At 51.3% G+C, this 12,688-nt stretch overlaps 1 protein-coding gene across 3 annotated transcripts; it reads right to left on the reverse strand.

Annotated features, from left to right (window-relative positions):
• Nucleotides 1–1,006: 1,006 nt before the first annotated feature.
• DUSP26 (dual specificity phosphatase 26) lies at nucleotides 1,007–7,730 on the reverse strand. 3 transcript variants are annotated; one of them, XM_061404452.1, is made up of 5 exons: nucleotides 7,390–7,479; nucleotides 6,919–7,050; nucleotides 5,002–5,294; nucleotides 2,870–3,084; nucleotides 1,007–1,828 (listed from the first exon to the last, which is right to left on the reverse strand). In XM_061404452.1, the coding sequence occupies exons 2-5, from the start codon at nucleotides 6,961–6,963 to the stop codon at nucleotides 1,629–1,631; spliced, it is 753 nt and encodes a 250-aa protein (XP_061260436.1). In that variant the 5' UTR covers nucleotides 6,964–7,050; nucleotides 7,390–7,479; the 3' UTR covers nucleotides 1,007–1,628. The 3 variants fall into 3 exon arrangements, with proteins under 3 accessions (XP_061260436.1, XP_061260435.1, XP_061260437.1); XM_061404451.1 differs by lacking the exon at nucleotides 6,919–7,050 and having other exon boundaries at nucleotides 7,390–7,730; XM_061404453.1 differs by lacking the exons at nucleotides 6,919–7,050; nucleotides 7,390–7,479 and adding an exon at nucleotides 6,716–6,909.
• Nucleotides 7,731–12,688: the final 4,958 nt, after the last annotated feature.

A 12,688-nucleotide genomic window follows, 5' to 3' on the forward strand; every position in this document is an offset into this window, starting at 1 on the left:
GTGCCTTCTGTCAGTGAAAGCGCAGAGTCCTAAGCACTGGACTGCCAGGGAATTTCTGGGAAACACACCCTTTTAAAAAGAAGGATGTGGTGGAAAAAAAAAAAAAGAGAGAAGGCTGTGGTGGCTGGCAGTTTGGCAGTTGGAATATTAAAAAAGACCATACTATTCGCTCTGGTGGTTGACTCTATTTTTGGCCTAGATTTACTAGGGGGATTATGTTACCCTCTTCGGAGGAAAACCTGGAAAGATTAGAAGAGGAAGCAATCACATCCCCTCCCCTCCCCTGGTCTCCAATTTCTTGGCACGACACAAAAACCCAACCCATGATTTAGGGCTGGGATTGATTTAAGATTAATATTCTGCTCTTCCAAGAGAATGGGGGACTTGATATAGAAAGCAAGCTGCCTTTTTGAAAATAAGCTATATTGCGTTTGCCAAAAAGCTCATTCGGGATTTTTGGACCACCCCAGTATTTCTTACACACTGGAGTTTGTGAACAGAGACATATTTTAAGCTTTGAAGTTACCAGTGTGCCGAGTCCTAATCCAGGTTGCAACTCTGACTTTTTGGTCCTCTGCTGTCCCCGTGTGGACATAAATGGAAATAACAAGATATCCCTTACAGCTGGCATGTGGAATCAGACTTGGGAGCAAACTCCCTTAAAAACTGGAAACGTTAGTTGCTCAGTTGTGTCCGAGTCTTTGCGATCCCATGGATGGTAGCCCGTCAGGCTCCTCTGTCCATAGAATCCTCCAGGCAAGAAGACTGGAGTGGGTTGCCATGTCCTTCTCCAGGGGATCTTCCAGACCCAGGGATCGAACCCTGGTCTCCTGCATTGCAGGAGGATTTTTTTTACTGTCCGAGCCACCAGGGATGATCCCCCTTAAGAACCGCTGGAGGCACTAGGGCTGGTGGGGGCCCATGACCCTTAGGAGGGAGCCAGGGACTGCCCTCAGGAAGACAGCTGCAGACTCAGACAAGCCGTCAGTGATGCAAGAGGCTCGCGTCGTTTTCACCGTTTTTATTTTTCCTGGAGACACTTGGATCCAGTAAGCGAGTGATCAGTGATAGACTCGCAGTCATGCACCTCTGCTGTTTTTGGGCCACGACCAGCACCCACTGGCATGGCGCTAAGCCTCCCACACCTCTTCCTGCCGTGTTTGGAGTAACAAGTCTGTAGGCTTCTCTCAGCTTTTCTCACCATCTCATCACCGTCTGTCTCTCTGCTCCTGGCCCTACACAACTCGACATCGTCACAGCCGTGCCTGCCGCCTCCCTGCTGTCCCCGCAGGGGCACAGGGCAGAGCGGGTCCATATCAGAGAGGGAGGGGAACACTTGAGCACAAAGAGGGGAAGGGGCCTTGAATCTCTGGGACCACCCTGCCTGGAATCCAGGACCCTAGCTGCCTCCCTCCCTGGCCTGCTCCCTGCTAGGTGGCTGTCATCCTGCCCAGCTCACCCCTCCCCATCCCCTTGCAACAGATAGCAGCTGTGGTCTGGGGTCACGTCCCAGCCCTCTAAGGAGAGAATGGGTTCACTCAGTTCCCCCCCACCTGCCCCCTGGGCCTCTGCTGTCCAGCTGGGATCCAGGGACCCACAGGCCCGGCCTGACCGCCCTCCCCCACCCCTCACGCCTCCAGCCCCTGCCGCAGCCTGCGGTCCAAGGCCAGGAGCTGCCTCAGGAAGCCCCGGTTGGGGATGATGCCTCGGTGGTCCTTGACTTTCTTGATGGCCTCCACAAGGGTGAGGCGGTGGTACAGCATGAGGTAGGCCAGCACCAGGGTGGCCGAGCGGCTCACTCCCACGGCGCAGTGCACCAGGATCCTCCCTGTGAACACAGACAGACAGAGAGAGGCAGCTAGGGGACTGTGCGCTGGGCTGGAGGAGGTTGGGGGCAGGTGAGGAGGAACACAGGTAAGCAGAGATGCTCGGAGGCACAGATGGGGAGATGTTAAGAATCTGAATCCCAGCAGATGGGGGCACACAGACGGGAAGACACGGAAAACCTGTAGCAGTTCAGCATCCATATACCCAAAATGGGCTCAAAGAGGGACTTGCCTGGTGGTCCAGTGGCTAAGACTCCAAGCTCCCAATGCAAGGGGCCCCGGTTCAAGACCTGATCAGGGAACTAGATCCCGCATGCCACAGTTAAGACCCAGAACAGCCAAATAAATAAACAAATAAATATTTAAAAGATAACATAGAGCTTTAAAAAAAGAGCTTGAAGGGAGAGACTCAAGATTAATGCAAAACTGAGCTTTGTACCAAGTAGAGTTTCCACTTGATACTTGCTGAGTGCATCCATGGAAAATCCTTTGTGTCTAACCTGGCCCTTCCTCAGGCTGCCACCCATTCTGGGGGGAGGGCGGGTGTGGGTGATCAGTATATATTTTTTCCTATTTTAAAAAATATTTTCTTATTTTTTCGCTGCAATGAACAGCAGTCTTAGCCACTGGGGAAGTCCCAATACAGCTTATATTTTTTAAACAAAATACTTTTTACTTTAAAAAATAAAATATTTTTGTATCTTAAATATATATATATATATATTTTTTCTGATCACTAAAGCAAGACAGGCAAAGCAAGAATCGTTAGAAAGTCTAGAAATGTATAAAGAAGGCAACAATTAAAACATATATCTCCCATAATCTTCCCGCCCAGGGGCAATTTGCCACTCTCCCGACATTTGGGATTATTTCCTTCTTTTTACGGACTGCGTTGAAAAGATGGTTGAGAGAAGAGTTTTCTTTTCTGAGCATCTCATCACACCATTCAAGTCTCTTTCTCTCTCCACACCCAGAGTCCTGGGCTTTGCTCTAAATCAGCGTCCGTGGGTCCACCCCTCCGCCTCGCTTCCCTCCCTTCCTACCTCCTGGCTGGCTCAGCGCCCGGTGGATGAAGTCAGCGGCTGCCTGGAAGTGGACACTCATGTCGAAGGCCGGCGAGTCATGGGCCTCGACACCCAGGTAGCGGATGCCCAGCCCCTCGTAGGCTTCGGGCGTCCCTCGCCACCGGCTGTGAGAGGCGTTGAGGACGTGCGTGATGCCCAGGCGACGCAGCTCCCGGTGGTTGTTGGCTATTTCCCTGCATTGAGGAGCGGAGGTTAGAGGGAGTGAGGCTGGGCAGTGGGACCAGACACCCCAGTCGGTACTCTGATCACCACCCGGCCAACATCACTCCAGGCCTTCCCTTCACTTCCTGAGGACCCGAGATGCGCAATGACTCTGAGTCTTGTCCTGGAGCAAAGCTGGGGAGTCCTGGAGAGATTTTTGGCCTCGGCAAGAGAAGAGCAAACTGCAGCCCTGATAACATACTGAAAGATGCTCGGAGGCCACAGGATTTTATTAATACTTGATCCGTGAGAAAGATCAACAGGGTTTGTATTTCGTGGAAGGAAGTACCTGCCAACGGTGGAATCTAGCTGGAGAAAGATTGGGGCATCTTGGGAGAGAGGGGTTTTCTTCACACCAGGGCATTCAGGTAGAGAGAGGAGGTCAGTGGATGGGTCTGGACGTGGCAGGGAGGATCTGGACACTGGACGGCTTGTTGGAGCAGCTCACGTTTAACCTGGTAACCTTGAATTGCTATGGTTCTCACCACTCCCTCATTACTTTATTTTTGTAAAACTTTTTTTTTCTGGCTGTCCCATGCAGCCTGCAGGATCTTAGTTCCTCGACCAGGGATCAAACCTGTGCACACTAAAGTGGAAGCAGGGAGTCCTCAACACTGCACAGCCAGGGAAGTCCCTTTCCCATTTAGACTCTCTCTGATGCCCAGAATCTTCTTGTGTTTTGCCAGTTACTCCAAGCCCATGGTTACCCTGCGGGTGTCACCTGCAGGGGTTTCCGTGGTTCACAGCCCTCAGCTCATGCCAACAGGGTCATATCGAATGCCCTGTCTAGTGCCAACTCCTAGGGCAGAAAGCACCCTGAACTTGAACCTCTAAGTCCTGGGCTCTGCTACTTACGCCCCGTGGGACCTTGGGCCAGTCCCAGCTTCTCTGAGCTTCCAATTCCTCCTGTGTAACCTGGGGATAGTGGTACCTATCTCACCAGGCTATCGTGAAGATTAACAGAGAAAAAGCCTGTGAAAAACTCCTTGTAGGCTCTAAAGGTGTCTGAAAAGACCCGTAGGGCCTCCTTTCTCTTTGACTCCTGTCTCTCTGTCGCCCCCATCTGGCAGAGCCTCTGCATACTCTATGGCTTGGCTTGGTCCACCTTTTTGTTATACGTGCTAAGGCAGTCGCTTCAGTCCAACTCTTTGTGACCCTGTGGACTGTAACCCACCGGGCTTCTCTGTCCATGGGCTTCTCCAGGAAAGAATACTGAAGTGGGCTGCCATGCCCTCCTCCAGGGGATCTTCCCGACCCAGGGATCGAACCCATGTCTCTTACATCTTTTGCATTGCCAGGCAGGTTCTTTACCATTAATGTCATCTGGGGCACCCCTCGTCTTACCACCCACTGTTCCTGGCCCCAGTGATAGCTTTTTCTCAGGGCACAAAGATGGAAGGTCAGATAAGTCATCTATGATGTCCAGCCCACAGCACTGGCATATGAAAATGCTCATGCATTGTGTTAAATGAATGACATGATTACTTGAATAGAGCCTGTCTGTCCAGAATTGGGTCTATCAGTAATCCTGTCCTACCTAAGAGACATGGGTTCGATTCTTGGGCTGGGAAGATCCCCTGGAGGAGGGCATGGCAACCCACTCCAGCATTCTTGCCTGGAGAATCCCATGGACAGAGGAGCCTGGAGATCTACAGTCCACGGGGTCGCAAAAAGTCCAACTCGACTGAGGTGACTTAGCATGTACGTAATCCTGTTCACTCTCCCTAACCCTCCAGCCTCCACTCTACCCATGTACCCCCTCCCTTCCATCCTCAACATGGAACCAACAGCACAACTCCACGCCTCTCTGCCACCCTTCTCCTTTCTTCTTGCACACACGCTCACACGCGCACACACACAGCCGTGGCCCCAGTCTGCCCGGTACCTACTGGTCTCCGAGGTAGAGGCCTGGCCAGACCTCGTCGGCGTGGTTACAGGCGGTCTTGCCGGTGTACAGCAGCCTCTCCAACTCGAAGACGTTGAGGAAGGGGTGCTGGACGGCGGGCGGCTCCTCCAGGGCGCCTCTCACGCGGACTGGAGACCTCGAGCCGCTCCGGGAGAAGCGGGCCATGAATGTCACCGAAGCCCAGAGCCAGTTGCCGGGACACATCTTAGAGGCGGCAGGAGGCCTGGCAGCCCCCGAGGTGCGCGAGGTGAGGCGGGGCGGGTGTCCAGGTGACAGCTGCCGGCAGAGGCGGGGGTGTGAATGGCGCCTGAGCGCGTTCGTAGCGGCGGGGTCCCTTCCCGCCCCCGGGGAGAAGGTTCTGGAGGAGGACGGTGAAGTCTGGCCCTGGGCGGGGCGGGCGCTCTGGACGGTCGTCTCCTTTGAGCGGCAGCAGCTCCTGTCGCCCTGCTCTTTGGCTCCAGGCAAGGAGGTGGGAGCGTCACATGTTCTTGTTTACGGGCCGAGGCAGCGGCCCAGCTGCTGGGCGTCTGCTCCACCACCCCGCCCCCACTCCGCAGACACAGTCAACACACACACACACACACACACACACACACACACACACACACACACATTTGGCATCTGGGTGGCAGGGCCCAGTGCTGGTAGCCTTGCCAGCCCGCGTCTGGGTCTCATCTGTCTGGGGCTGCAGGCAGACAGGCTGGGGAGCTGGGAGGGGAGTTTGGGGGGAGATTCTGGATCCATCCAGAAGGAGTTGGCCTGAAGGCAGCAGCAGCTGGGGCCGTGGCACAGCCCCTCCGGCCTCAGGGGTAGGGTGGGGGCGGGGTGGAGATGGGCTGCTTTAACCCCTTCCTGCCCTCCCGCCGCCTCAGCCCTCAGCTGCTCTGGGAAGTCCAGCTGGGGGGATGGGGCGCGTGGGGAAGAGTGGTAAAGAGGAAGCTGAAGTTTTTGAAAAACACTCGCTGAAGACCCAGGTTCATGGATGGAAGCGCCAGTTATCTGTGCGCCACAGGCAAAGCAGCCTCCCTTGGATAGCATGACAGGTATCACTGATTAAACCTCATCTCTCTGGGTCCAGGCAGGGCTGGAGTACTGTGTGTGTGTTTGTGTGTGTGTGCGTGTGTGGGTGTGGGTGTGTGGATGGGGAGAGGCAGAGGGTGAAGGGCTGGAGGAGGGAGGAAAGGGAAGAAATGGGAGCTCCTGCCTGGCCCAGGAGCTCAGAGTGTGGATTAGCGCCTGTGTTGCTGGTGAAATCAAGTGACCCTATTTAGCACAAGGGGGTCCTCAGTGAGGGGCCTGAGAAGACGTGCCTGACTTTCTGTGAACAGTGGGGACCACGCATTGAGCTGTGGAGCTGGGAAGGGCCATGCTTTGAGACTTGCCCTGGGAGCTGCAGGCAGGGGGGATTGTAGCAACAGTCCCCCTACTTCAGCGCCTCTTATCTCCTCTTCTACCCCTCCTCCTCCTCCTCTGCATGGTGATCCTGGCCCTCAGCAAAGGTGGGCTGCTCTGAAGAATTCCCTTCCCACTCCTTTTCCTGTCTTCTGCCCCAAGGACTCAAGGCAAGGTCCCTAGTGAGAGGCCATCTTCGCCTTGCCTCCCCCCATCCCCCCCAACCCCTCCCCCACAGTCTCAACAGGGGCCCTGTTTTCCCCAATCCCCCTGTCCCCCCAGGGCCAGGAGAGCTCCACACTCACAAAGCATAAGAACCAGGGGTCTTAGGATGAGGACTGGCGAGGGGAGGCTGGATCTTAGGGTGTTGAGGGGTTGTTTAGGAAGAGAGTTTTTTCCCCAATGGCTGATCAGAAGGAGTGTAGAAAGAGAACACTACAGCAATCACGGCCACCTCCATCAGCACGATCACCATCACGACCATCGCCACCACCATTACTGTCATTACCATCAGGATCGACATCTTCATCATCAGCATCACCATTATCATCATCTACTTTCGCTCCGCAGGCCTAAAGACCTCACCACTTGGCTCCCAAACAACCTTTTCTGGGAACAGAATGCTGCTGCCTGTGTGATGCTGAATGGTGGAAAGAAAGCGGGAAGCAGCCCAGGTGTAGCGGGAGCTCCGTGGCACTCGCTTTCTCCCCATTCCGTCCCTGGACACGCTCCAACCCCATCCGCCAGCTTTTGGGGGCCCCGGTCCGCGGCCCTGCCCCCTTCCCTCTGCTGCGGTTGTAACAGGTTCATGGCTGTCGCCCAGCCCTCGCCAACCCAGACAGCCAGGCGCGGAGGGAGGGAGCCCCGGCAGGGCCCCACCGGCGGGCTCCCAGGCCCCTTTTAAGCGCCCCCCGTCCCCTGCCCGGCGCCCCCCAGCCCCGATCCCCGGCGCCTCGCCCACCCGCCGCGGCCCCGCTACCTCGGGAGGCGGCGCGGGTCTCAGTCCCGGAGGCGGATCGCAGGCGCAGGCAGCCCCACGGCCATGACTCCGCCGCCGCCTCGGTCTGGCTTGGCAGACCGGTTGACGGATTAGCATCTATTTTTAAGCCATGACACGCACGTCGAAGCGGGGCTGGTGTCGGTGTGTGCGCGTGTGTCGGCGACACGCAGGGACCCGGTCTCGCGCCCGGGGGCCCGAGCGGACAGGCGGCGTGGGCCACGCAGCCCGCACCCCCTGCGGCCCCGCCTCGCGGGCATGCTCGTGTGTATGTGTATTTTCGGAGCTGCGCCAATGACAGGCACTCTGCCTAAAGCTAACATTATGTAAGGCGTCCCAGACGGTGTCTTGAGCACACACGCTCCTCCCCAGTCAGCATTAATTACACAGACTCCAGGACCATGCCCACTCACTTGTACATGTCTCCTGCGCCAGAACACTATGGCACAAATAACTCTTGTCCTTAACCCTGATTCGTATTTACTAAGCACGGTGTACCCTGTGTTTCACAGATCTTAACTCTTTTTATCTTCATCAAAGTCTCTGAGGGAGGAGAGGATATTGTTATTGTACCCATTTTAGGGAGGAGGAGATGGAGGCATCCAGAGGCTAAGCAATTTGCCCAGGGCACTCCCTAGGCATTGCCAGAGCTGAAGGTCCCAGCCTGGGTGCCTGCCTGGGAAGTTCAAGTCCTTAAGGGCTTTCTGAACAAGTGTCAGCCCCTTCATCCATCTGCTTTCCCCACCCCCCAACACACACACAATAGAGAAGGCACAGTGGATTTCTTCTTTTTTGGAAAAGGTATTTATCTGGCTGCTCCGGGTCTTAGTTGCGGCATGTGGGATCTAGTTCCCGGACCAGGATGGAACCCAATCCCTCTGCATTGGGAATGTGGAATCTTAACTACTGAACCACCAGTTCAGCACCCTGGCTTTTTATCAGGAAGCCATTTTCACCAGCCCAGCTCCTTGTGAATTTCCTTTTCCTCTGCTCCTGAAGAAATTCACATGTTGCTTTTTGGTGATACTTAGCTTTCACTTGCTTTTCTACCCTAAGTACCTTGTTGACTCCCCTGATTGTAAACACTTCGAAGGCAAGGACTGTGTTGTGGTCCCCAGCGCCTGGCTCACTGTGTGATGGGGGTGGGGTGGGGGCAGTAATGAATGGTATCAGGTGATGCTTTAAAAGGACTCAGCCTCCAGGAGAGCTGCCTGGTGGGAGGAAGGCAGGAAGAAGACAAGGTCAGGCTGGACTTGGCTGGGGATGAGTAGATGGTATACCTACTGTAGCTGAAACCAGGACAGACTCCATTCCTAGAGGGAGAGTAGATCAGGCTTTGAAATCTGAATCGGAGAAAGTGACACAGTCCCCAGGTCAGCTCCATCACGGGGATGCTGGTAATTCCCCTTCCACCCAGTCTTGTCTGCTCTAGAGAAGCAAATGCAATTCCTCCTCCTTTTCCTTGTGCCTTCTTTGTATGGAAGTTTACATGAAGAAATGAAATCTTCATCACTGAAAACAAAAACTCTCCTGGGAAATTGAGATTTGTCAATTCAGGAAAACTTTGGTAAAGAATGGTCACAGGGGACTTCCCTGGTGGTCCAGTTGTTAAGACTCCGCATGTCCAGTGCAGGGAGTATGGGTTCAATCACTCAGTTGGGGAACTAAGATCCCATATACCACATGGTGCTGACAAAAGGTAAACATTAAAAAGAAGAAATGGTTCTGAATCAAACTGTTAAAGAGCATATGTCATACACTAACCTCATTAGAAGTGATGGAGACTTTAGGGTTGGTAGGTTGAGAAGATGTTGTAGATGATACACTTCATCTCAGTCTTTAGCTGAGATCTAAATCTTTCAACCCTGCATTGCACTTTTCTCAGAAAGCTGGGAAAACATGCTTTAAAGCATACTATAGACAATTTGGCCAGATATAACCATTGTTACATAGAAATTGTCCATAGATCAAGATCTTCATGAGGATGGGGTCAACCTACAACTCAAGTGGTTTCATACTTTTCTTGGTAACTTCTTAGAAGGCTTATTATGTTTCCAGGTGACACCCAGCTGAACTAAAGATGGAGAGGGAGGGAGAATGGAAGAAAGAGTTAGTAAGAAGGTAATGGAGAGGATTCGACAGGTAATGAGCAGAAGGAAAGAGAATAAGCATGTATCAATAACTTATTATCATCAATTCCTTGGATTCCCACATTTATGAACTCATTTAATCCCACTTCCCTTTGAGGTGGGTGTTATTATCTTCATAGAATACAGGAGGAGACTGATAACTTGGCCAGATTAGTTAACTTACCCACAGCTAATTAGTGCCAGAACAGGGGTTCAATCCCAGGACTATCTGATTCCAAAATTTTATATTTCAAGATGAGGTTGAAGTGTCACTTCTACAAAGCCTTTCTTGATCTACTTTGATTTGTTCTTTTCCTTCTTTGCACTCATAATGACTTCTAGCAAGGGGTATATGGGCTAGTAAGTTCGTGATTTGCTACATTTATTTAAATGCCTGTTCCCATTATTAGAAGTTATGAATGGATTCACCACACTGCAATGAAAAGAACAGAGATGATTAAAAAAAAAAAGGCAGATAGGAATAGATTTCCAAGTGGTTTCTAAAGAAATACTTCTTCTAAAAAAAGTTACATAGAAAGAGGGAGAAAGAGTTCAGTATGAGCAAAGAGGAGGAAAAACAGGCAAGACTAGGAAATACACGTTAAACGGTAGTTCTAACTGCTACGGTTTAACTATGTACTCTGTGCTACTGGGATAAATGCTTTCCATCTGTTAGCTAATTTAATCCCATAAAGTAGATATTATTAATTCCATTTCCTAGTTGAGGAAATAGGTTCTGTGGTGGTAAACCCATTCCGAAGCAGCCAAATAACTAATCATTGGGATCTGGGCATGGTTTTAAACCTAGAACTGCTTAAAACCAAAACCTGGGCCCCAGAGCACTGCAGCATAAGGAAAAATCATGGTAATAGCGTGCGTGCGTGCTGTCACTTCAGTCGTGTCTGACTCTTTGCGACCGCGTGGACTGTGAAACCCACCAGGCTCCTCTGTCCATGGGATTTTCCAGGCAAGACGATTGGAGTGGGTTGCCATGCCTTCCTCCAGGGGATCTTCCCTACTTAGGGACAGAGAGCAAGTCTCCCGCTTTGCGGGCAGGTTCTTTACCACTAGGGCCATCTGGGAAGCCCAATAGTTAGTGTATCAAGCCCTATTTTGTGCCAAGAATGTAGCAGAACTTACAGCAATTACCCGCTGGAAGCCAGAGCAAGGCATTCTCAAGCACCCCACTCCCACTGGTCCCTCAGAGGGCGTGGCTCCCTGGTGGCAGGCTCTGCAGGCTTTGGAGGGTGGGGGAGGCGGCCTTTAGTCCCCCGGGGGGTCACCCGACGCCCTGTAATCCTTTGCCGTAAGTAGAGAAAGGCAGGTCGAGACGGACCTGGCTTCCCCCAATCACGCCCTCCGCACTGCCACACCTGTCGGTCCCCGGCTGGTCCACCCCGAGCCTGGCTGCAGGTTTAAACGGCCCCTTTCGTGGACAGATTCAGGCCACAGAGCACCGACAGGTATGACTGCATTTAGCGATGGGGGTGTGGTGAGGGGAGGCGGGGCAAAGAACGGAATGGAGGAAAGATGCCCCGTATGGATGCTGGCTTTGAGGATGCCCCGTACGGATGATGCTGGCTTATTCTTCCAGATCTCCATCCTCCCAGCCCCCTTCATGCTTTGGCATCTTCCTCCGCCCCCATCTGGCACCCCGTCTTCCCCAGGTCCCTGCGTGTGATCTGCGTGTCGGTTCTCCCAGGCGTCAACCAGGGATGAACCTGCTGGTTTCCCCCGCCCCGGGGCTGCTGCTGGCTCTGAACTGGGGAGGAGGGCTAGTAAGTAGGTCCTTTAGGGGTCGTGAGAATCTGGTTTTTGCTTCAACTCTAAAACCTTCCTTCTCCGTCGGTCCTCCAAAGTGTTCTGTAGCCCGGTTCGCTGACTTACCTAGAGGTGGACACATCTTATCAGTATGAATAGTCCCTTTTTCTAAGAACCACACATTTATCCCGTAGAGTGGATGTGCTTTCCATTAGCCTGATTTTGTGATGAAAAGAAACTCTGGGGAGACTGGTAGGTCCTAGAGCGGTAAATTACGGCATCATTACTGCTACTGCTAAGTCACTTCAGTCGTGTCCGACTCTGTGCGACCCCATACACGGAAGCCCATCAGGCTTCCCCGTCCCTGGGATTCTCCAGGCAAGAACACTGGAGTGGGTTGCCATTTCCTTCTCCAATGCATGAAAGTGAAAAGTTAGTTGGGAACAAAACGATATAAAAGGAATACACAGTAAACATCACTATTACCAAGAAAAGAAGAAAATAGAAAAAGAAAAGCATGTATGAAAGCACATTTCGAAAAAGACTGAAAGGAAATATGCCGAAGAGTGAAAGAGTTGAACTCAGAGTGAGACTATAGATAACTTTTGTCTTGCACTTTAAACTGTCTACATTTCCTGCGTTTTCTACCATCAGTGTGAATTAAAGTGTCAGTTCTGTGAAATCAGTCCAGACTTCCTTACTGGAAATGAATGTCCCGCTAGTGCTTGAAGAGAATATTCAATCTCTGCTTGGGATCACAGGTTTCTTTATTTCCTTTCTATATAAGCTTTTAAATATTCTAAATTCTTAATTTCCTCTCTTGTTTTTACCAGCTGCTTTGTTTTTTTAATTTTTGGCCCCACCCCAAGGCATGTGGGACCTTACTTCCCCCACTAGGGATTGAACCCATGCTCCCTGTATTGGAAGGCAAGAGTCTTAACCACTGGACCATCAGGGAAGCCCCTTTACCAGCTTTTGAGGGAGGGAATTTTTAGTAAAAAAATCGTTTACTATGATTTTCCACCACGTGTTTGTGGGTTTCTTAATTTCTTTTTCCAATTCTGTCAGTTTTATGGGGGTATAGTATCAGTCTGTATTATTAGCTACACAAAGTTCACAAGGTTTTAAAAATTCATTGTTATTTTTAAAATGTTTTAGTCAATAAGGAGTTTCTCTAAGAGTTAAAAAAAATCTATCTTTTTTGGAATAATATATCTTTACATATAATTCTTCTGTTTGAATTTAACTCATAAATTGTCTTTAGCTAGATTAAAAATTAAACTGTATTTTAATCAATGACTCTTTTTATATTTATTGTGTTTTGTATTATTTTTAATTTTTTGTTTGTTTATATATTTATAGTATTTAAAAAATGATTTCCACCATCTTAT

This window comes from Bos javanicus, chromosome 27 (assembly GCF_032452875.1).
Source record: "Bos javanicus breed banteng chromosome 27, ARS-OSU_banteng_1.0, whole genome shotgun sequence".
NCBI lineage: Eukaryota > Metazoa > Chordata > Mammalia > Artiodactyla > Bovidae > Bos > Bos javanicus.